We start from the raw sequence: 25,374 nt of genomic DNA, 5'->3' as shown, positions 1-25,374 counted from the left end.
ACTTCGGATGTGAGCTAGTTTTAGGTCTTTATCATTTTCAAGTTTTCTAACTAATGTTGAAAATGTCTCAAAGGTTTCATCCTTGCTACTCAACAAGATTATCCAAGTGTACCGAGAAAAGTCATTTACAATGACCAAGGAAAATCTCCTACCACCCAAGCTCAGCGGCTGGACTGGTCCGAAGAGATCCAAGTGTAGCAACTCTAGTGGACGCTTAGTTGAGACGATGTTTTTACTTTGAAAAGATTTTTTGGTTTGTTTTCCTTGCTGACAAGCATTGCATAATTGATCCTTTTCGAACTTAAGTTCGGGCAGTCCCTCAACTAATTGCTTTCTTGCTAATTTGGCCAGGAGGTCCATGCTTACATGACCAAGTCTCCTGTGCCATAGCCAGGAATTTTCTTCCTTTGACACTAAGCATATATTTTTTGAAAATTTCTTTTCTAAACTCGGCATAAAGACATTGTCAACAAGAGGGGCGGTTAAAATCAATTCATTCGTTTTCCCCTCGAGTATTTTATATCCAGTGGCATCGAATATAACCTTTCTACCACTATCGCACAGCTGAGCTATGCTTAGTAGGTTATATTCAAGTCCTCTGATGAGGGAGACTGACTCAATGGTAGGATTGCCGCCAATGGTTCCTGACCCTACTATCTTACCCTTTTTGTTGTCTCCAAAACTTACGCTTCCTCCTCGTTTAAGCTCAAGTGCGATGAACTGAGTTTCATCACCCGTCATATGCCTCGAGCATACGCTGTTAATGTACCATAACTTTGACTTCTCCGCACACCTCAGGCCGACCTCAGTTGGTTGTTCCTCATTGTCAGATGCACATAATGAGTCAGCTTGCTCAGAAAGACAGGGGTCAGCAGACTCATCTGCCATGAAGCAGATGTTTGCTGACTCAGTGGCTTCAGCTCCTGATGAGGATGATTCATCACTATCGCTCCATGTGGCCACCATTGCTTTTCTCCCACTTTTCTTGTCCTTCTTCAGAGTAGGACATCTTGACTTGATATGGCCAGTTTGATGACATTCAAAGCATGTGATAGGCTTTGAGCTTTCGTTCTTGTATTTATTGTCGCTTGACTCAGCTTTGTATTTGTCATATTTCTTGAATGGCTTTCTGCTGTACTTGTCATTCTTGCAGAATAGCTTCTTCATCTTTCTTGTGAACATGGCCATTTCTTCATCATCCGATAAGTCACCATCAGTGGAGTCAGCTTTCATGACAAGAGACTTTTGTTTCTTGTCCTCAGCTTTTTCTTTCACCTCAAAGTTCTTCATCAATATCTCATGGGTCAGCAGAGATCCGATGAGCTCATCATACTTGTAGGTGGTCAGGTCTTGGGCTTCCTCAACGGCTGTCTTCTTCGCTTGCCAGCTTTGGGGAAGACTCCTCAGTATTTTCTTCACTTGCTCTTCCTCAGTGAAGTTCTTGCCGAGCCTCTTGAGTTCGTTAATAATGTTGGTGAACCTTGAGTTCATGTCAGAAATTCCTTCACCATCATTCATCTCGAACAACTCGTACAGCCTCATGTGTTGGTTCATCTTGGATTCCTTAACCTTACTGGTTCCTTCATAGGTGACCTCCAGCTTCTTCCATATCTCCTGTGCTGACTCGCAACCTGAGATTTTATTATACTCTGCAGCATCTAACGCATAGTGAAGCATGTTTATAGCAGCAACATGATTTTGCAGTTTCTTGAGGTCATCCTCTGACCAGTTAGCCTTAGCTTTGACAGACGTTTGTCCGTCAACAGTTTCAATAGGAACAAACAGGCCTTGGACTATGGAAAGCCATGCACTCATGTTTGTTGCCTGAATGAAGTTTTTCATTCTATTCTTCCAAAAGGTATAGTTAGACCCGAAGAACAAAGGAGGCCTAGTAATGGACAGTCCCTCAGGAAGAATCTGAGTTGTCTGATTTCCTGGGAGGAAACGAGTGATGTTCTCAGCCATTATGGGGATCAACTCAAGATAGTTATATCTTGTTCAGTGAGCTGTTAAGCTCCGATACCACGTGTTGGTACACGTGACAAGATTAGTTCTAAAGGGGGGTTAGGAACTATTTAAAAAATTTCACATTAGGCTGACTAGTTAATTCTTAACTTAGACTTACTCGAAGTCTTTTAGCACGGTGACACTAAGTAAGTTTCAGATACAAGCTTAGTCAACAGGTGACTAAGTCTGAATCTGTCCTTGAGTCAAGAGATATCACTTGAGTCTATTCCTGAACTCAGCTTCTCAGTTCACTCAACTCAGCTTATGTTCTTTTTAGTGTTTAACTAGGCAGTATTATAGCAAGCAATGTTTTAAGAAGATAAGAGTTAGAAAGATATTACTCAGCAGGCGTATCCTGGTTCGGCCTCTCCGCCTACGTCCAGTCCCCGAAATTCCTTCCGAGCTTTTCAGAATCCTATACTGAGCTCTTTAAAGGTAGAGCACAAACCTTTTACAATAGAAAGCTGAGTATACAAGAGTACCTTCCTCTATTCCTCTACTCACTCCTATTTCTACCGCTGAGTACTATGACCGAGTACTCAGCTTCTCCATTCTATACTTCTAGAAATGATAAGTGTTTGTTTGTCCTAAACAATAATTTCTAAGACACTTTAGATGATTTAGATCACTCTAGACTTTTACACAGGATTGGAATTGGTGTAAGATTTGCTTTGCTTTTCTCACAGAACTTCGAATAACAATTTGGTCAGCGTTTCGATTTGATTGAAGATCTGCATCGAATGAACCATTTTAGTGGCCTATTTATAGTGACACTTGATGCACCGGTAACTTCGAATTTCGAAATAACCGTTGGAGGGAAATGGCTTCCTGTCGCTTTCACTCAGTACGTGCTCAGCGTCCTCGGCCAATCAAATTCTTGTATCTTCTGTCTTCGGCAGTGCTCAGCAGCTTTCCGTCAGACAAGACAGAATGTCTCCACATTTATGGTAAAGTCTTCCAGACAACTTTCTGCGTCTTCTGAACTTTACCCAAAGTAGAAATACTTTGTCTTCAAGTTTATTCAGGTCAGCCGCTGACCTGACTTTCTTGTCGCTCAACTCAGCATCTTCATCTTAAAGCTTCTCGATCCTTCTCATTGCTGGGCTTGCGTTTTACTCAGTACGAGCTGCGTTTTGATCTGCTTGGGCCGTGAGGCTTTTATCCGTTGACTTGGGCTTGACTTTCTCCTGTGGGCTTTTGGGCCTTACAACTTAATGTCTTATAGATAAAATAACTCAACATTGAACAAACACATTAGTATGAATAAATCAATGCATTTAAATTTAACGTGTTGGAATATTTTTATCATGGAGATTTAATTCTTGTTAAATAATTTTGTCAAATCAAAATCACGTGGAAAGGTGTTTCAACAATTTTGTTCTCAATTGTGTTGTTGTTTTATTTTTATTAAACAATAGTTGTTATAGTTTCACATTTCAGATCCATTTCCGTCGTTACCCAGGTTATATACATCTCGCTATCTTATCCATGTTTTCTTTTTTATTTGTTTTTTTTTTCAAACTGATATCTCTAATTGAAGCAATCTGATAGAATAGAAAATGCATGGACAACTAAAATCGGGAAACACAAAAGTATCAAAAATTACAAGAATTTCTTATGTTTCTCAAGGTACCTATTCAATTTTTTTCGTATGTTGTAGCAAAAGTATCAAAAATTACAAGAATTTCTTATGCTTGACAATGTACTTATTCAATTTTTTTTTTCGTATGTTGTAGTTATTTTTGTTCTCAATTGTGTTGTTGTTTTATTTTCATTAAACAATAGTTGTTATAATTTCACCTTTCAAAGATGAAATTCCATTTCTGTCGTTACCCAGATTCCATACCTCTCGCTACCTTATCCATGTTTTCTTTTTTATTTGTGTTCTTTTTTCAAAAATTTTGTATATTTGCATTCTTTTTTAGTATATGTTGTTAGGTGTTATACAATAGTTGTTCATTGAAGTTGTAGACATTTTAAAAAGGTATTGAAATATTATACTTACAATGAAGTTTATTTCAATTATAAATTATGTTATATTAATATTATTATTATTATAATTATCAAGAAGTTATTTTTTTCCCAGTTCTCTAGACAAAAAGATTGTAAGCGTCTAATACACTTGATAAGATGTTTATTCTTGAAGAATTTGGATTATGCTAGATACGAATTCCAAATGAAGGTAAATAAAAATAAATTTTGATGCTCGAAATCTTTAAAATGTACATTAATTATGGGATATTGAGATAATTGTTTTTCCAATATTGGCTTATATAGTTTTTAACTATTATATTGTGGTTTGTACAGAACTCTTAGTATTTCAAGAGTTTTTAACAGATGAAAATAAAACATGATCATTGGACAAGTTGTTGGAAAATATTAATTAAAAAATATTATTATTTAAATCTCTCAAATGTTGAGCATAATAATTATAATTAATAGAATTGATTTCACATGTTAATTATAAAACGTTTTCCTGTACTGAGTGGTTACAATTGCGATTTAATTCTATTTAACTAAAATTAATTTATAGACTTAATACTTCATTAAGAAAAAATAAAATTTTAATTAATAAGCAAAAAATATTTCCACTCTCCTCTTTATATGCTTATATATTCACATTCTCTCTTATTTTCGGGAAAAAAATCGTGAGGAAGATAGTTCTCTCATAATTATCTTTTTTTGTCCCTTCATTTTTATTTTCTATTCTTTTGTTTGTTTTTCTTGCTTACAAAATTCAAGAATATATAATTATTAGAAAATATTAATGAAGTCAAATAAGTGATATCTGCGAGCATGACTGATATTGTATACAGTGAAAGAATGAAGAACAAATTGATTGGATGTCTTGATGAGATATCACGAGATGAAAATAGAAGAAATCATCACTTTAAGCTGATTCAATTGGATATTTTGGGTTATTGCAGCAGAATGAATAATTGAATTCGAATACTTGGTGATCATGAAATTCCATCAAGCAAAATGATTACCATCAAGATGAATTTGTGACTAATTCTTATGAATTTTATTTTTTATATATATGTAACATATTGAATTGATAAAGTTTCTTCATGTGCAATATTAGAAAAGTATTGATTGTAATAGTTTATAGCATAATATGTTGATATTGCTTCTATTTTAACATAGATTGTAATTCTTTTGTATCATAAATATAATATTTAATTTTAATTGTAGTTTATTTCAATTTTTGTTTAATATAGATTGTAATTCTTTTGTATCGTAAATATAATATTTAATTTTAATTATAATTTAATTTATTTTTTGGTTTTTCATTATATTCTAATATATTTCTTGATTAATCTTCTATTTTATTATTATTGTTTCACATAATTCCAGTTATAAAAAAATATGAAAATGTATTAAAATTACTAAAAAGTACAAATCATTGAATTTTGTAAAACTAAATAAATCATTCATCTTTATTTAAAATTCTATAAAAAATTAATTATTTTAAAAATTAATTTAATTTAATTTAAATTATCAATAAAAAATATATATTAATTTCAAATATACATAATATAAAAAAATTCATAGCATAATATAAATTTACTTAAAAGTAAATATATCAATTCTTACCAAAAAAAAAAAAAGTAAATATATCAATTTATTTATTTATCTAAATTATATAAAAGTTTCATATCCCGTGCATCCCACGGGTTTTCGACTAGTTATTTATTATATTTAGAGTATATTAGTTATTGTGATCATTAACCCAAAGTCACCATTTCATTATTAGCTATAATTAAACATCAAACAATGCACTCATTTTTCCTCTTAACGTTTAATTATAAAAGTTGTGCATACATTAATTCCAAATCCTAGTATATCAATAGTACAATCAAAAGTATATACCTAAACAATTTGATTACCGTAGAATAAAACACATACAATAAATGTGGAACAAAAAATTTAAATTAATCCATACACACTAAAATTTCATAAATCCATACATCTAATTATTTGAATTGTGTTAGGTGTTGTGCATAAGCAAAGCTAATGACAACATGTTAAACAAAATAAACTAACAAACACTCAAAGACCTTGAATACAAAAATTACAAATCTAGCCCAATTAAGAGGGGTCATTTACATATCTAACCCACTTTGTTTCCATCTTACCAAATTAGACCATTTCATCCATTTTGGACAAAATTACCCTTAGTTTTATTGATCGATGGATCTGCTCCTTTTTCTTCTGCTGCTTCATCATCATCTTCTTCTTCTTCTTCTTCTTTTCTAGTTCTGGATCTTCTTCTTTTTCTGGTTCTGGTTCTTCTTCTTCTTCTTCTTCGGTTCATCTTCTTCAATTTCTGATATCAATCGTTAGCGATTTTTGAGATTTTTGAAGTATTATGTTTAATTTCCCATAGAAATGGTATGTTTTTAGCTTATACGCCTACTTTTCTCGCTAGTCTTGTCTCTTTCTTCATCTGTAATGGTATCGTTTCAATTTTCTATATTTCCCACCATTTTCCTCCATTGTTGTCGCATTTGTGACGAAATTTATTGTATTTCGTCACAAATACGACAACAGTCGTCGCATTCATCGCAAATGCGACAACTCTTGTCGCATTTGTGATGAATTCGTCACATCTGCGACAAGAGTTGTCACATTTGCGACAAAATGCGACAACTGTTGTCGCATTTGTGACACATTTCGTCACAAATGCGATAACAATGGAGAAAATGGTGGAAAATTGAGAAAATTCAAACGATAGCATTATAGATGAAGAAAGAGGCAAGACCAACGAGAAAAGCAGGCGTATAAGCTAAAAACATACCATTTCTATAGGAAATTGAACATAATACTTCAAAAATCTTAAAAATCGCTAATGATTGATATCAGAAATCGATCCATCAATCAATAGAACTAAGGGTAATTTTGTCCAAAGTGGATGAAATTGTCTAATTTGGTAAAATCAAAGCAAAGTGGGTTAGATATGTAAATGATCTCTCTTAGTTGGGCTAGATTTGTAATTAGCGCATACAAAAATCGATTATGCTTAGTAAATACAATTTTCACATAGTTCGACAATTGTCTTTAGTTTTTCTGCCTCAATTACCTCTATTTGATTAAAATCATGAGATTCTTGCATAACTTAAAAAGTCTTTTAAGGATGCGAAACCCGTAAGATTCTTGCTTTATCAATCACAAACCAAGTCGATTGGTCATTCCTCGACTCAATTCCTTTCTTTGGCCGTTAAAATCCACTCATCCCACCGTTAAAATCCACTCATCCCATATTGTTCTTAATGAAATCCTAAAAAGCAAACAAACCATATTTCATCCATATAAATGATATGCATGTTCATCATCTTTAATTCATAAACCAATTTCATTTTTCTCACGTATGCCTGCCTAAAAACAACCAAATTCTAGTACCTTTAACATTTATTAATACATCAAAAACTAATAATGATATCAAAGGACTTATGAAATGGAAAATATGATGTGAAAGGGAAGCCCAAGATAAACATAATAGGTGGTGCATAAACTACCACACCAAGACAAGATTTGATGGAAAAATATTAACAAATTATAAATTATAATTTTGAAGGAAAACCATTGAAATTATGTATTTAAGGCTTCACTTTGTGGGAACAAACTTTGAATGTATAAACTCAATTATAAACTTCTGAGATAGGCCTTAACTTTAATTCATCAACTGTAAATTTTCTAAAAATATCATTAAGAGAACAACTTTTAAGTCTTGTTAATTTTGATCATTCATACAAACTCATACAAATATAATCTCAATGGTGGTTTCATTTATCTACCATGTTAAAACAAATGCATACAAAAAAAATTAGGGACCATTAATTACTCCAAAGAACAAATTTAGACATGCAACATAATTACCTAGTGAAATTCGATCCAATATGTGAGATGGCTGTTTGCAACTATATTGCCTACTTATTATATTGTTCCTTCACAACATTAGCAAAAGGGGTAAGAATCAATACAGATAACATAAAGAGGTAAGCATGGTAGTTCATTCTAGAAAAAACTATTTACAACCATCTTGCCAAAAATAAAAATGTAAGTTTAGATTTTAAAATGTAACAAAAGATAATTAAAATACCAACAAAAAATGCCTAAATTTGAATATATATGGAAGTTTAGATCAAAGATGACTTATAATTGCATGTCAAGCATGAGAGGAATTGCACACATCCTAAAGATACCATAGAATGGGGAATAATGAAAATCTAAAAATCATCATAACTTGTGTTGGTCTAAAATAAAATAAATTTTATTTTCATGTTTATAGAAAGCTTGTGTTTAATTTTAGAGTATAGTTTCCATTTTTTATAAATAAAAATAAGAAGAATAAATAAATAAATATATATATATATATATATATATATATATATATATATATATATATATATATATATATATATACTAACCTCCAGCTCGACGAGCTAGAGACCAGTCCTCGCCCGGAGCCCGTTTTCGGTCCACCCGACTTCTCTAAACACACCCGAACACAACCACGAGCTAACCCACGAAACCTAGCCCATCCCCACACCTATACCTAAGCCTTAAAAGCCTCTCTAACTACAAGATAGTGGGGTGATGTGGCATGGAAGTTGAGGGAAGTTAGGAATAAGTTGGTGGTGGTTAATGGAAGTTAGTGATGTGGCAAGTTAGTGGGCAAAATCTGAGAGAAATTCATGGGTTAGTGGTGAATTATTTACCTAAAATGCCACTAAGAAATGCTATAAATAGACCCCAAAACTTTCATTCATGGACACTCACTCAACACAACAAAAACCTCTTCCTAAGGTCCCTTCCAATGCTTTCTATTCTTAGTTCTTAGTTCTTGAGTTCTTCATTTTTGTTCTTCGTTTTTCTTAGTTTTATTTCCCTCTTTTAGCTTGCCTTTAGTTTTAATTCAAGTTCCAATAGCCTCTTTCCAAGTTTTTTCAATTCAATTTAGCATTTCTAAGCCTATAGTTTGCTCAATCCTTAGCTAGAATTCTGTTTCCAAATTAATTTTCCAGATTCGTCCAATTATTTTCAAAGCCCGATTTCGTCCATTTAAATTCATTTTTTGCTTTTAATCCCTTCAACAAATTTGTTCCTGACTTCTTGAATTTCAATCTAGCATTTTAATTTTCCCAATTCCGTGTTCAGAGCCACTAATTACGATCTAATCTTTGCAACCAAAATCGTTTTAGATATTCTGTTTCCAGATCTTTCCAGATTCGACCAGTTATTTTCAACTCCCAATTTCTTCCATTTACAATTCGTTTTAGCCTTCGATCCCTTATAGAAGTCTGTTCCTGACTTTCTGAAATTAAGTTTAGCCTTTTTAATAATCCAATTACGCATTCTTAAGCACTCATACGATCCATCCGAAGTTGAAGGTTAAATCTGCCCCATTTTGCCTATCATAAGTCATAAATTTCCAAAATCAATTCCGCACGTGTCAACCGACTGTGGTGCGTCGAAGACTTCAAACCGACATCAAAGTTCAATTTCCATCCGAGATAGCTATTGTGGCCCGAGTTTGTCATTGAATTTCAATTTATTTTTATTGCATTTCGATTCCTTGTATGGATTTGCTTTTCCCCAATTCAATTGATTATCTATATGTTTAGTATAGAAATTTTTCAATTGTAATTAATTTCATTTTTATGCTTACTTTGAACATATGTATTCAAACCTTGATTCTTATCAATAAAATACCAATTTTTCACGAAATCTCGTGTCCATTTCGCACCTTTAATTTCCTTACTTTACCCGTCTTCAATTTATTCCCAATTGCTTAAGTAAAAATAATTATCTAGCAAAGTTTCTATAATGGCGCTAGAGAACCAAAAGAGACTTTTTCAATCATTACGTCCCTCGCCAATCGCTTCGTTTAGAATTCAAGTTTTGGCGCGCAAATCCATAAACTTAACCATCTTTAATAATTGAGAAATAATTTCTCTGACACACCCGTACCCTAATCACACGTGACAAGGTTGAAATTAACATATTCGCAAAATATCGCTAACAATTTTTGACACGCCCAGTGGGACCTTTTATTTAAGCTTTGCCAAAAATTTCAACACCCTTTTTCCTATAACACGACTCATTTTTTTCCACCCCACTTCACTTTACCAAAATTTATTAGCTAACGCTAACAATTTTTGGCACGCCCAGTGGGACCTTTTGTTTTTTCAACTTAGCCAAAAAGTTTAAGACCCGTTTTTATACCATGCACATATTTTTCGCACTCAGTTTTTAAGTAACTTGTTATTCATGCTTTGCTTTTTATTCCATTAATAAGTATTTATTTATTTTCTTGTTCAAACTCGATTACTAACCTAATTTCATCATTTTCACCTATCAATACTCACGGAGGATGCCTCCTAAGGAGAACATCGGGAAAGATCCAACTCCATCGGACTCTGAAGAGAGTCAAAATCAGAACCGAGATCATAACAATGAATCCGAAGTACTAAAGGCTTCTTAGCCGAGACGGTGAGCAATTTCGAAGGTGCGAACCAGCAACCACCTCAAGCATCACCCCTACCCGAAATGACTGTGATCTTTGCGAGCATGGAGAAACAGATGAACCAATTCCTAAATGGGTTCCTACAAACCATGAAGAATAGTCATGAGGCTATGTGCAATTCGATCAAAGCTAGCAATGAAGCGATGTTTAAGGCTAACAATGAGACTATAGCCCATTCCAGTAAGGTCCCAGCCCTCGAGGAGAGAATTGTCGATTTAACCGGAGAAATCGGTAAAATCCTAGAAAAATGTGCTGAGCTTTTCTCACAAAAGTCAACATCCTAAGGACCGGCAGACAATGGAAAGGGAACACCGGTCTCAGGTGTCGGTGAAAGGTACATCCCGCCACCAGCTCGAGAAGAGAATCTCAGGTTCAATGAGTGTGGCGATAGAATCAGCCCAGAACCCGTTCAAGTCCCACCACCTCAACAACATTTTAGGTCTCATATCGGGCCTAGTAACCATGCTGAATATTATGAGGAAAGCTATACTCATAATATGGGGGGCAATGGGAGAGGAACCAGCTTTCACCCACAATGGACGATGCACACACGTATGGAGCCAACTAACAACTTAGGAGAGGCTCAGCGAATAAAAAACATCGTCCAAGAGATTTATGGGCTAGCCGTGAGGGAGGTGTACTGACCCGAGTTCCAAAAACCGTATCCACGTCAGTATGATCAACTATATCCTTTACCTCATAATTTTGAGTTCCTGATTTCACTGTGTTTTAAGGAGAAGAAGGGCAATCCATTGTAGAGCATGTGGCACGCTTCACCTTTCAATGTAGTGGTTTGAGCATGGACATGAATTTTGACATGTTGTGCTTACGCTTATTCCCAGGATCACTAACAGGACCGACATTCTCTTGGTACACCACTTTTCCGGAAGGGTCCATTCATGGATGGGAACAAATGGAAAGACTTTTCCATAACCAATTCTATCAAATGGAGCCCGAGGTTTGTGTTGTGGAGCTGTCTTAAATGACGCAGTGACATGGGGAACCGGTTGAAAATTTTATCAACCGATTCAAAAAGATGCGACATCGATGTCGAATCAATATCCCCGAGGTCGAATTTGTAAAGATTGCCCAACGTGGACTAGAATTTGAAAACCGAAAGAAATTTCAGGGAATCGATTTTCATGACTACTATGAATTGGTGCCCAAGGTTTCAGAGTACGAGGAATTGATGAGGGAAGATCATCGACACAAGAAGAACTCTATGGGAAGCTATCAAGGGGATGTACAAGCACATGTGGTAGCCATCGCCGACTTAACGAACACCGGATCTCGAACATGTCATGTGTTGTTAAAAAATCCTAAAACACCAGAGGTAGTCAAAAGGATTCCAACCACTCAATATACTTTTGACGTCTCAAAGACGGAAGAGATTTTCGATTACTTGTTAAAAGAGCAGTTCATCACATTACCTCCTAGACATGTGATCCCATCCAAAGAGGAAATACGCGGACGAGATTACTATGAGTATCACAACAACTAGAGCCAGAATACTCAAGCTTGTTTTGGTTTTAGAAATGCCGTGTAGGATAGGATTAACTGCGGGATACTCCAATTCCCGGAAAAGGAGAAAAGCATGCTGATCGATGATGACCCATTCCCGGTAGCCAACATGATCAATGCCACTTCACTAGTGTGGGGGGGGGGGCAAAGGAAAGCAACATTGTGACCTGAGGACTCGATAGATATGGGTACCAAAGGCGATGCCATCTAAGTTGGAGGAGAGTTCAAGGCAATCACAAAATGCAAAGAAAAGAGATGTGCAACAATGACAACCGCGTTTCTTGACACCTTATAGCACGTCGCCCATCGATCAACGACAATTAAATAGCCACAAGAAGTTCCCAAGGCCTCTCTCAAAAAATGCAAAAGAAGATTAAGGAAAAGAGAGGCAGAAAAAATGAATAGTCGAAAGGAATCACCCAGCGTTAACTCTAATGATGCGAAAGGAGGAGGAAAAAACCAAGAGAAAAACATCCAGATTCGGGTTGGAGATTTCATCATACGGATAGATTGTGCAGCTACCTCTTTAATCTTACCTTCGAATTTTAGAGGTGGAGACACCAAGAAGGAAGTCCCCAAACTCGAGCACAATGAGCAAAAAGACACAGTACCGAATGCATCAGGTGAAGAGGGTATGAAGAGGGTTTACTTTAACAAGCCCACTCCAAAGATGACTCGCCATATTAAACCTTTATACATCAAGGCTCATATAGATGGCAAACCGATCTCTAGAGTGCTCATTGACAATGGATCAGCCGTTAACATCATGCCGATGAAGATGGTCTTAGCCCTAGGAAAATCGGAGGAAGATATAATCTCGTCAGAGGTGTCAGTTTCAGCCTTCATGGGAGAAATCGCGAAGACATACGGTGTCCTACCTTTCGAGCTCACTGTTGGCTCTCACACCTCCATGGCTGCTTTCTTCATGGTAAATTCAACTGCAAGCTATCAGGCGCTTTTGGGAAGAGATTGGATTCACTCCAACTCATGCATCCCCTCGTCATTGCACCAACTTCTTCTATTTTGGAAGGGAGACGATGTGGAAGTTATCCGGGCGAACGAGAAGCCATTCAAAACCTACTCAGATGTAGTCGAAGCCAGACTTTATGAGGAATCTATTGGCCCAATCTGAGTTGGATCCAACTACAAAGAGCAATCATGTGGCGAAGAGATTAGGAATATCTTAAAGCCAATGGCAATCGTGTCTCGTCGAAGGCCATTCCGCAATGAACCGATAATTGAAGAGATTCTATGATTAAGACAACATCGGGAAAATAAGTGGTAGCTTCAGCCGCTATATCAAAACTGAATGCACAACAACTAGTGGAGAAACTGTACCAAGAAAACGACATGAGGTCTCAGAAGTCGAAACCCCCGAAGGAACAACAGAACTAAATCCTCAAGAAGAAGAAATCCAACTACAATATCTGAAAAGGGCAAACCCAAAGTTAGAAGACGAAGGTTCCATGGCAGTCAACCCTCTAGACAAAGTAAATCTAGGAACGAAAGAGGAACCTCGGGTTACATTTGTCAGTAGTTTACTACGCCCAGCATTAAAAGAAGCCATTATCAGTTTGCTTCATGAGTTCAAAGACTGTTTCGCTTGGAATTATGATGAGATGCCCGGGTTGAGTAAAGACGTAGTGGAGCATAGGTTGCCGATCAAACCAGAATTCAAACCCTTCAAGCAACCAACGAGGAGGATAAGCAAAGAGGTTGAAGGCAATGTGAAGGAAGAGATAGAAAAGCTTTTCAAAGCTAAATTCATCAGACCAGCAAAGTATGTGGTATGGCTATCTAACGTCGTGCCTGTAGTGAAAAAGAACGGTAAATTATGCGTATGCGTAGATTTTCATGATTTAAATCTAGCTACGCCAAAAGACATCTATGTGATGCCTATGGCCGATATGTTAATAGATGTCGTGTCTAAAAATGAATTGATATCTCTTTGTGATTGCTATGCGGGATATAACCAAATCCCCATTGCTAAAGAAGACATTGCAAAAACGGCATTTCGATGTCCAGGGTCAATTGGCACGTTCGAATGGGTTGTCATGCCATTCGGTTTAAAAAATGTCAACGCCAGATACCAAAGGGCAATGAATGCCATTTTTCATGATCTACTCGGCACCTCCATGGAAGTATACGCAGACGACATCGTTATTAAGTCCAAGCGAGAAGCGGAACATGTCAAACGAGAACCGACGACCAATAATTCAGCACCCCTTCAAGCACATTGACACAAGGAGTAATTTCACAACGAGTCAAACGAAAAAAATCCCTAATGCCAATCCGGTCCCAAACACCCGCATATCTCGGCTCTAAACGATCTACAAGGTCATTCCATCCAGTGTAAGAATGATGGAATATCAGCCCTCTCTTATTTGTAGGGAACTGATAAGTTTCCATATGAATGGCCAATTCAGTAGCACTACTTAAGGGATAAGGAGGCAATGGGGAGTTATTCACAGCAACAGGGCTAATAGTAAAGACACTATCCTGAAATTGAATTATAGACACAATCAATTAAAGCCTAGGGATGCTACCTTCAAATACATGATCAGGAAATTGCAAAATTCATTGAAAATTACCTCCTGCAAGCCAAGAGTTATACCCAGGCGAGAATCAGCGTGAATGGTGTCAGAATATGAAATCGGGATTTGAACAATCAATTCGTCCAATAATGTTCAAATCCCGATTTCATCCATTTAAATCATTTTTTTCTTTTAATCCCTTCAACAAATTTGTTCCTGACTTCTTGAATTTCAATCTAGCATTTTAATTTTCCCAATTCCGTGTTCATAAACGCCGTTTACGATCTAATCTTTGCAACCCAAATCGTTTTAGATATTCTGTTTTCAGATCTTTCCAGATTCGACCAGTTATTTTCAACTCCCAATTTCGTCCATTTACAATTCGTTTTAGCCTTCGATCCCTTATAGAAGTTTGTTCCTAACTTTATGAAATTAAGTTTAACCTTTTTAATCATCCAATTCCGTGTTCTTAAGCACTCATACGATCCATCCGAAGTTGAAGGTTAAATCTACCCCATTTTGCCTATCATAAGTCAGAAATTTTCAAAATCAATTCCGCATGTGTCAACCGACCGTGGTGCGCCGAAGACTTCAAGCCGACATCAAAGTTCAACGTTCAGCGGATATAGCTATTGTGGCCCGAGTTTGTCGTTGAATTTCAATTTATTTTTATTGCATTTCGATTCCTTGTATTGATTTGCTTTTCCCCAATTCAATTGATTATCTATATGTTTAGTATAGAAATTTTTCAATTGTATTTAATTTCATTTTTATGCTTACTTTGAACATATGTATTCAAACCTTGATTCTTATCAATAAAATACCAATTTTTCACGAAATCTCGTATCTATTTCGCACCTTTAATTTCCTTACTTTACCTGTCTTCAATTTATTCAAAATTGCTTAAGATAAAAATAATTATCTAGCAAAGTTTCTATAACGACGCTAGAGACCCAAGAGAGACTTTTTCAATCCGTGTGTCCCTTGCCAATCGCTTCGTTTAGAATTCAAGTTTTGGCGCGTAAATCCATAAACTTAACCATCTTTAATAATTGAGAAATAATTTCTCTGGCACGCCCGCACCCTAACCACACGTGACAAGGTTGAAATTAGCATATTCGCAAAATATCGCTAATAACTTGTTATATGTGAAAAAAATTAAAAATACAAAAGGATGAGAAGTGCATTACCCTTTTCCGATGTACCCCATTGATCCTTGAGCAAGATGAACCGAATAGTTGAAATTTTAGTAACAAAGCATCCATGTCAATGAGTTGTTTGCTTAAACTGTGCCCAAGAATTTGTGGCACAATCAGATATGAGCTCCAGATGAAGGAAAAAAGGCATAACATGGTGATCATTCCCGATTAATAAAGTGGGTTACTAAACCCAGCCCCATTTTCACACTTCCAGCCCCGAAAAAAGACTTATCCGTCCTTTGAACAAAAACACAAAATTTGAATCCCTCCCAAACTCTCTCAAACGCATTTTGATCCGAATCAAAGATAAAAAGTTTGATGGAAGGCAATCCGTTATCACCGAGAGTAGACGGGAGTGATGCTACATCCGAAGTGGAGGTATGTTTTTGATTTAGCTTCCTTGAATTTCTATGATTTGAAGTGTTAAAAAATATTCTGGTTCGGCGCGCGGGCGTATGAGTATCACGCCCCACCACATGGTGGGGCGTATGAGTATCACGCCCCACCATGTGGTGGGGCGTGATACTCATACGCCCCACCATGTGGTGGGGCGTGATACTCACACGCCCGAGCATATTTGTGGCTGTATCCGAGTTTAGACACCGAAACGCTATATAAATGTGACGTTCTAATACAAAATGTTCGTTATTAATCATTTACAGGAGGTTTCGTGGGAAGAATTTGGCGGAAACGGCATAGATTACAGCTCGCATTTTTTCCCCAAACAAACATTTCAAACATATCATGAAGCTGTTAACTGGGCAAAACAGACAGCAATTGGGATCGGGTTTGAGTTAACAACAGCGTCGCACAAGACGGGGCGCAAGTCAAAGTGGATATTGGTTAAATGTGCTCGTGGTGTTAAGAATTATAAAGGAAAAAGGATATGGATTTGGATGTTATATTACGGAAGAATACAAAAACAAAGTACTGTGGGTGCAAATTCCAGATAAAGGTTATGGAAATCGGCGAATTGAGCGGTTGGGTGGTGAATGGGATTCCTGGAGATAGAGGACAACACTGTCATCAGTTGGCTGTATATCGTCAGGGCTACAGACAGATGAGCGGACTAAGCCGGCTTCCAAAAAACTCGTTCGTGAAATGAGTTCAGCTCAAGCTAAGCCTTGTGCTATTTTTGCTGCAATCAAAGAAAAAAATCCGGAGGATTGCCCGACACAAAGGCATATCTACAACTACAGGGAGAAAATCAGGACTGAGAGCTTTGAGGGTCGGGATGTAATCGGTCAGTTTTATCGGCTTGCTATAGATAAGGACTATGTACATTGGACGCAAGCGGTGCCGGGCAGTAATGTCGTGACTCACTTATTTATGGCACATCCAACATCGATCTCACTGTTCCGATCTTATTACTTGTTTGTTGGTATGGATTCAACATATAAAACAAACAAGTATAAGATGCCATTCTTCGAAATCATTGGTATGACGCCTTCTAACAAAAACTTTTTGATCGCCTATGCAATCATGAAGGATGAAACGGAGGGTAGTTACATGTGGGTGTTACAAAAATTGAAGCTTTTGCTCCAACCTGCTGTGCATCCGGCAGTCATTGCTACAGACCGGGAGTTATGACTGATGCGGCCGGTTCGTGAGGTATTTCCTCATTCTCATCATTTATTGTGCACATGGCATATTAATAAGGATGTGGAGGATAGAGTTGGCAAGTTGAGTGGAATGAAGAAGTTTGGTGAAATTTTTAAAAATTCCAAATGGAAACATATTATTGAAGCTCCGACAGAAGCTGAATATGAGGCGACAGTGGTAGCTATGAAGAATACTACTGGCAACTGGCCTGGTGTGATTCAGTACGTGGAGACCACGTGGCTAGTGCATAAAGAGAAGTTTTGTCGAGCATGGACGAACAAGATGTTTCACTTAGGAAACACCACAACCTGTCGAGTGGAGAGTTCACATGCACAGTTAAAACAGTGGTTGAATTCATCTACTGGTGCACTTGATACAGTGTGGGCGAAGGTGCACAAGGACATTGAGGCTCAGATCGAGGCGATCAAGTAAGACATTTATTCTGTTATTTTCTTTAATCTTTTAAGGTTTAATACATTAGTTTTATAATCCGTCATTGTATATAATCAGATACTCACTCGAGGACTCAAGAAGAAGATCCGCGGTGAATCACTGTGGAGAACCTTTCACGTATCTCGACTTACACGTTTCACATTACTGTTTGGCTGTACTAAATGATGAGCTCAAGCGTATGCACGCATTGAGTACGGATGTGGTAACTGAATGCGGATGCGTGTTGCCCATGACTCATGGCATTCCGTGTGCATGTGAGCTGAAAACATATATTGACACAAATGAATCGGTCCGCGTTGACCGCATCCACCCTTTTTGGAGATCTCTTGCGTTTGAAGGGTTGAGTGACATACCAGTTACTGCTCCAGTATATGCTGACGGGTCTGAGGATCACCGATTTTTTCAATCTCTTGTGGAAAAGGTTGAAAAATTATATCCTTCAATGGTGCGTAGCATATCGATGATGATTCATGATCAGATAAACCCGGAACAAAGTGGCTTTAAAGAACCTGAGGTCAAAGACACTGTTAGGGGTAGACCAAGGGGAAATTCATCAACAAAACGAAATCCGAGTGCATGGGAGTACAATCAGTCACCACGAGGTCGAGCACGGTCCTCGGGTTCGAGGAGTAGTCGTAGTCGAGGACGTTCTTCATCCTCATCTATGCATAACAGCCAGATGCCGGGTATATTTTATTTCATTTATATATATGTTGAAGTTAAAGTAAATATATTTTTATTGATAAATTTCATATATTAATATTTTCAGTCGGATATGATGCGGATATCGCCAGTTACCACCATTTACATCGGGTTCAACGTCTCATCGTACCATTTATTACTGGATTCCATGATGTTGTAGCAGATGGTAACTGTGGATTTCGTGTTTTAGCCGAAGCCATCATTTTTAATCAAGAGGAGTGGAAGCTGATGAGAGTGCTCATAGAGAATGAGATGCGGGCAAACCGTGATCTGTATGTGCCAGTGTACGGGAACGGGTTTGATGCTGCCCTCACACGTATTAAATGGGGAGGAGGGGGTTGTGGCGAGTCCCACTGGATGGTGGTTCCGGATGACTTATTTGCTGCTGCATCTGTATTGAACGCAGTAATTTTCCTTTTTACTACAGAACAATTAGGATGTTGCACTATACTGCCAATGCGTTCGGACGATGGAAGACCACCTGAGCGAGAGATTGTGATTTGTCATTTGGGAAGTTATCGTCACTACATACGTCTTTATGTACATCCTTCGTTTCCATTGCCTCCCATTGCCACCCAATGGCGATTATTTTCTCATCAGAGTGTTCGTCATTTGGAGAATTTATTTGCTGAAAGGAGAGAGGCTTGGACTAGATTATATTAGTTTTATATGTTGTGATTAATAATATTTATTAATTAACTTATATTATTTTTGGTTTTAAGTACAATTCTGTAGTTACGGGTTTAACCGCATATTTACGGGTTTAACGGACTATTTACGGGTTTAACCGCATATTTACGGGTTTAACGGACTATTTACGGGTTTTGGGAGGGGAAAAGCTATTTTTTTGCGGAATCGACACGCGGGCGTGTGGCCATCACGCCTCACCACGCGGTCGGACGTGATAGCCCCACGCCTCACCGCGTGGTCGGTCGTGACAGTCACACGCCCGATGGTAAGGTGGGGCGTGTGACTGTCACGGTCGACCACGCGGTGAGGCGTGGGGCTATCACGTCCGACCGCGTGGTGAGGCGTGATGGCCACACGCCCGCGTGTCGATTCCGCAAAAAAAATAGATTTTCCCCTCCCAAAACCCATGAAAGGGCATTTTCGTCCTTTCACGGGGCTAGGGGTGGGAAAATGGGGCTGGGTTTAACAACACCCTTAATAAATCTATATTTATATCAACAAATACTTATTTTTGTCCAAATCTTGTGTCAATTTCACACTTTTATTTCCTTTATTTTACCCGTCTTTAATTTACTCGCATTAGTTTAAATAAGATTAATTTATCTAGCAAAGTTTTTATAACGGTGCTAGAGATCCAATAAGGGTTTTTTCAGTCATTTCGTCCCTCGCTAATTGCTTCGTTTAGATTTTAAATTTTAGCGTGCAATTCCATAAATTTAACCATCCATTTATAATTGAGAAATTATTTTTCTAGCACGTCCGCATTCTAATCACATATGACAATGTTAAAAATTAGCGCATTCGTGAAAGACGCTAACGGTTATACAGTGTTTTATTATTTTAAAAATGCTGGAAAATGATAACTTTAAGAATTTTTATTTTGATTTGATGGTGCCTTCTATGCTTACTTTGTCAAAGTTCACCACCATTCAATGGTGGAAAAAACAAAGTAAAACTTACGTTGTCAAAAACAAAGTAACTATACATATTCGCGTGACATCTTAAGAATAAGAATAAAAGTATTACTTTTTTTTTTTTTTTTAATGTTTAGGTGAATTCCTCTCCCCTTAAAAAATGATATGGTAAATTTCTACCTTTTTCTTGGAAATTATTAAGTGGATCGGTCGGAGTACAATAAGCCCAATCACACCAATATACAGGTCTCCGTGGCCTCGGTGACAAGAAATATGAGCCCCATCTAACAATAGTTGTGCCGGCCTCCCTCCCTGTCTTGATCTGACATCAATACAAGACCAAAGACGCTCCTCTCCCTAATTAAAAATTCGACAACAGAAATATTTTGAAAAGGATCTGAAAGCTTTATTGGACCACGTGGCAGCACGTACGTATTCGACCGTTGTAAAATGTTTATTGAAGAATCTCAAAACCCCCCCCCCCCTCTTCCTCTCTTTCCTTCTCTGTATTTTCTCCGCCAATCTCTCTATTTCAATTACTTCCTTCATTTTTCTCTAAATTTCTCTACCTCCCCGATGGCCATCGCTGCTGAGACCTCACCGCAACAGAAGGTAATTGCTCTGCCCTAAACATTGTATGTAATTATTGTTATGTCATTTTATCATCAGCCTCCGGATTTTAATCCATGAAATCTTTATTTCTATACTCGTTTCATTTTTTTCCTTGTTTCTCTTATTGTTCCTCTTTCTTTCATTGTTCTTGCGTTTCGTCGTCAATAAAGAATTTAGAAAGAGAGAAATTATGTTTTCCCACTTTCTGTTTGCAATAAAACTGTATCATGGGGTTTCTTTTCTAATTTTTGTCCAATTGCACGCTATTAGCTTTTATTTGCGAATTGTAGTTAACATTATCTTTAATATGATTTTAGGAGCTGCGTTTGCAAATTCTACATGCCGGCTTTCTTTGACTCCCATTGTCCTTAGGGCCTGCATTTTGACGCATTTGGCAATTTGTGTTTTATTTCGTTAAAAAAGGGCGGCCCGGTCGCACTACGCGTCCCCGCTGAGCGAGGGTCCGGGGAGGGGTCCCACCACAAGGGTGTACTGGGGGCAAGCCTTCCCCTACCAATTTATTTTGGCAAGAGGCCGCTCCTAAGACTCGAACCCGTGACCTCTTGTGTTTTATTTCGTTAATTGGGAAAAATTAGATGAATCTGAGCTTTTGAAATCTTACTTGCAGACATATCCAGCATTATTTTATATTTTTTTTATCAAGCATATCCAGCATTATTGTTTGTTCTGTTTTGTTCGGAGTTAAGTTTTTATTTGTTACAGGCTACTTCAGAGGTGGCAGCGGCAGAAAAAAGTAGATGGGCGCTTAATGATTTTGATATAGGAAAGCCTCTTGGACGGGGAAAGTTTGGCCATGTCTACCTAGCTCGAGAGAAGAGGGTAATTTGTCATGGATTTCTTGATACATTATTGGTGTTGGTGTTTCTAGTTATGGATGATGAGAGTTTGGTCTTTTAGATTTTAGCTTTTGTCGGTTGAATACTTGTTGTTTGCAGTAGACTATCTGCTTCTAAAGGACGAGTTCCAATTAATTGCACATTTAGTTTTTGAGGTTATTTTTCCTCTTTTATTAACTGAATGGTCTAGAAGAATGGAAAGAAGTTTTCATTCAGAACCATATTACATATATATTGCAATAGTTTTTTCTTCTGAAGTCAATACCAGCAAAGTTTAACACATTCTTGCAGCCTAAATTAAAAGTCGGAGCCAAATTGAATGGCATTGATTGTATATATGCATCTTTCTGGACTGATGTTTCATGTGGATTTTCTTTACTGGCCTAACCAATTAGGTCTTGATGCGATTTGAAACAGAGTAATCATATTGTGGCTCTGAAGGTGCTCTTTAAGAGCCAGTTGCAACAATCACAAGTTGAACATCAGCTCCGTAGGGAGGTTGAAATTCAAAGTCATCTTCGACATCCTAACATATTGCGTCTGTATGGTTACTTTTATGATCAGGTATATTTCCTCAGCTCCCTTTATTATATGACATTTTAGGTTTTATCAATTTGTTCATTTTTACATTACCTATGCACTTTTGGCAACTTATTTTCAAATTTGCTCTTATTTATACCAAAAGAGAAGTTTAAAATTAATGCAACAGTCGTTAAAGTAAGCTATAATAATTAAGAAGAAAAAGAATTTCGATCTGAAAAGTAGAGTTTTGGGAGATCAGTATCAAGGGTAAAAATGAAGAAGTTCACATCTACCTTGGAGACAAAATATCGTTTTTATTATTCATTTTAATAGTCTAATTGTTCCTATTGTTAATATGATTGTTGCAGAAACGAGTCTACTTGATATTAGAGTATGCTGCAAAGGGTGAACTTTATAAAGAACTACAGAAGTGTAAATACTTCAGCGAAAGGCGGGCTGCTACAGTGAGTTATTTTATTTTTATTTTGTGGAAACCCATCACTTGATAATGTTCACAGAACTTGCATACACGATATTTGTTCCCTATTTTCATTTCATTGTCAAAATCAGATAGCTCTTTGGCCAATTTGGAAGTCATGTGACTCGTGATTAATTGTTTGATTTTTACTAGCTTGATGAATATTAATAATAATAATAAGCACAAGTTTTGATGTTGTACATGCTGTAATTTTTTTCAGTATGTTGCATCACTAGCTCGGGCATTGATTTATTGCCATGGGAAACATGTAATACACAGAGATATCAAGCCAGAGAATCTTTTGGTTGGTGCACAGGTATTAACAGACATCATGAACATATTCCCTGTGAAATATGATTGATGTCTTATTATGTGAATCCCCGTTTCTTTTTCTACCAGGGTGAGCTGAAGATTGCAGATTTTGGTTGGTCGGTGCACACATTTAATCGTAGACGGACAATGTGTGGTACATTGGATTACCTGCCCCCTGAGATGGGTATGTAGAGTTCAAGGATGTTCTTATTAGCGACACTTTTTAATTTGTTGGCATATTGTTGGATTACATGCCTTGCCTTCTTATTTCAACGGTGCAGTTGAAAGTGTGGAGCATGATGCTAGTGTTGATATCTGGAGCCTTGGTGTGTTGTGTTATGAATTTTTATATGGCGTCCCTCCTTTTGAGGCCAAAGAACACTCGGATACATATAGAAGGTAAGCATAAACTTAAAATGACAAAGATGGTTCACTCTTTTGGTTGGAATTTGACATTGATGTGTGAACAGGATTGTGCAAGTGGATCTGAAGTTCCCCTCTAAACCAGTAGTTTCTTCTGCTGCAAAGGATCTCGTTGCTCAGGTGATCTCGAAAGGCTCTCTAATTAATCACAGGATTTTTCAGAAACTTGACAAAAGAGTTGAATTTGGAATGTGTTATTTCATTGTTAAACAGATGCTGGTTAAGGATGGATCACAACGGTTGGCATTGCATAAGGTACTTGAGCATCCATGGATTGTACAAAATGCAGATCCATCCGGCGTCTATAGGGGTTAATCAATTATAGGTGAAAACCAACCTCCCTCCCTCCCCCTTGCAATGATTGGGTGCATATCAGATCAATCTACCTCGAAGATTTGTAGAAGAGGAGGAGGAAATACTGACCTTTGTTGTGGAATCATTTTCATGTATTCTTTCTAGTAGCTACATTGTAAGATGTGAGGCTCCACCAAAAAGAGATGCGTCATCGTTGCAATGTTATATAGTGGATTCTCTCAAGTGCTAGTACATAGATTCACAAAATTATTAAACCGTTCTGTTTGTTTTTACATTAAACTGTTTCTATGTTTTTTTATTAAAATACTTATATAAATATTTTTGGAATATGAATACTTTGTTTTTTTTTTTTTTTTTTGGTAGTGAAAAAACTAAACACGACACTATGACAAGTTTCCAAACAAGAAAAACAACTAAATAAGCACTATACGACTACTATGGCAACTAAACAAATACTATGACACACCACACTCGTGATGACCTAAAGGGTTAGTAAACTCTACTATTTTACTCCTAAAATGAATTTTGAGCCAAAGCTCAACCAAGAAAGCATAATAAATTAAATACTGATATTATCACCAACAACCAAGCACTGTTACAATCTCTAATTAGACCCCGACTGAAGCAAAGCTTGGATTGCCTTTGTGCAAATTTCCAAGCAATTCACCTCTCAACATAGCTATGCCTTCCACTCAGCTCATCGAAATTAAAAGCTTGGGACACAAGGAACTCCTAAGAGAGAACTTTGACAGCCTTTGTGCAAATTTCCAAGTAATTCACCTCTCAACATAGCTATTCCTTCCACTCAGCTCATCGAAATTAAAAGCTTGGGACACAAGGAACTCCTAAGAGAGAACTTTGATAGAAAGAATTCAAGAAATCATTAATAACAAGGGTCTGCTCCAAGTGAGAGAGAAAGGGGGACCATTGTGCGAGAGAGAAATCCACTTCCAAACACTACTTCCAACTGAATCCTCAATAAGATGGCTTAGCCTCTCCAGGTATAAAACGAACATATACTGGGAGAGGGGGTCATCTTGCCGCAAACCACATGAGGGTAAAAAAATTTGGGAGCTTCTCCACATTCCATAATACACTCATGGAAAAAGTCGAGATGCAACTCATGATCAACTGAATCCACTGATTATTTTAGCCCAAAACTAATAAGGGTATCCTACAGAAAACTCCAACTAATCCTGTTATACGTCTTTTCAAGATCTTATGAATACTTTGTTAACAATAGCTATAGAAATAATTTTAATGGATGCTAGTGTTTATTGTTTTCATCCATGTTAATTATGTATTGTCTCGCCTTTACTTTTAATACTTATTAATTAGTATCAATATATATTAATAATATATGGAGATTAGAAATTGATATGAATTAGCTGAACAAATAAAATGAAAACAAATTAAGTAAAAAAATTTACATGATTCGATCAATTTTGCTTCCACGGAAGAGGAGAAATTTTTTTTTTTGGGAAGAAGGAAGGCTCAGGAGCCCAGGAAAAACAAAGAAAACAAAACAAAAAACAAAAAACAAAGAAGAAAAGTTAAGATGGAGCAAGTTCCTGTTGAACACTAACTGTCCTCGATGAGACTCTACCAATCCGATCCTCATGGAGAATAGACTGGAGGCCTGCAGGAGGCGCATCACACACGTGATGACCCAAGGCTAAAGTGCCTGCGAAGTTTGCCATCCA

At 37.0% G+C, this 25,374-nt stretch overlaps 1 protein-coding gene across 1 annotated transcript; it reads left to right on the top strand.

The window, feature by feature from the left end:
* Positions 1 to 20,613: 20,613 nt before the first annotated feature.
* Positions 20,614 to 24,023, top strand: LOC136202056 (serine/threonine-protein kinase Aurora-2). Its single transcript, XM_065992506.1, has 9 exons — positions 20,614 to 20,764; positions 21,488 to 21,604; positions 22,039 to 22,185; positions 22,512 to 22,607; positions 22,842 to 22,937; positions 23,021 to 23,117; positions 23,215 to 23,332; positions 23,404 to 23,476; positions 23,570 to 24,023. Exons 1-9 carry the CDS (start codon positions 20,729 to 20,731, stop codon positions 23,669 to 23,671), a joined length of 882 nt encoding a protein of 293 aa, XP_065848578.1. The 5' UTR covers positions 20,614 to 20,728; the 3' UTR covers positions 23,672 to 24,023.
* The last annotated feature ends 1,351 nt before the right edge of the window (positions 24,024 to 25,374 follow it).

This window comes from Euphorbia lathyris, chromosome 8, assembly GCF_963576675.1.
Source record: "Euphorbia lathyris chromosome 8, ddEupLath1.1, whole genome shotgun sequence".
Classification (NCBI taxonomy): Eukaryota; Viridiplantae; Streptophyta; class Magnoliopsida; order Malpighiales; family Euphorbiaceae; genus Euphorbia; species Euphorbia lathyris.
Note: the sequence above shows the minus strand (reverse complement) of the source record. Positions and strands in the feature narration are given on the sequence as shown.

Excerpts from the sequence above, each read along its gene's own strand:
- LOC136202056 (XM_065992506.1), top strand. The coding sequence starts at position 20,729 with ATGGCCATCGCTGCTGAGACCTCACCGCAACAGAAG. Across the intron at positions 21,605-22,038 it reads ACCTAGCTCGAGAGAAGAGG|AGTAATCATATTGTGGCTCT; the intron begins GTAATTTGTCAT and ends GATTTGAAACAG. Across the intron at positions 23,477-23,569 it reads CAAAGGATCTCGTTGCTCAG|ATGCTGGTTAAGGATGGATC; the intron begins GTGATCTCGAAA and ends ATTGTTAAACAG.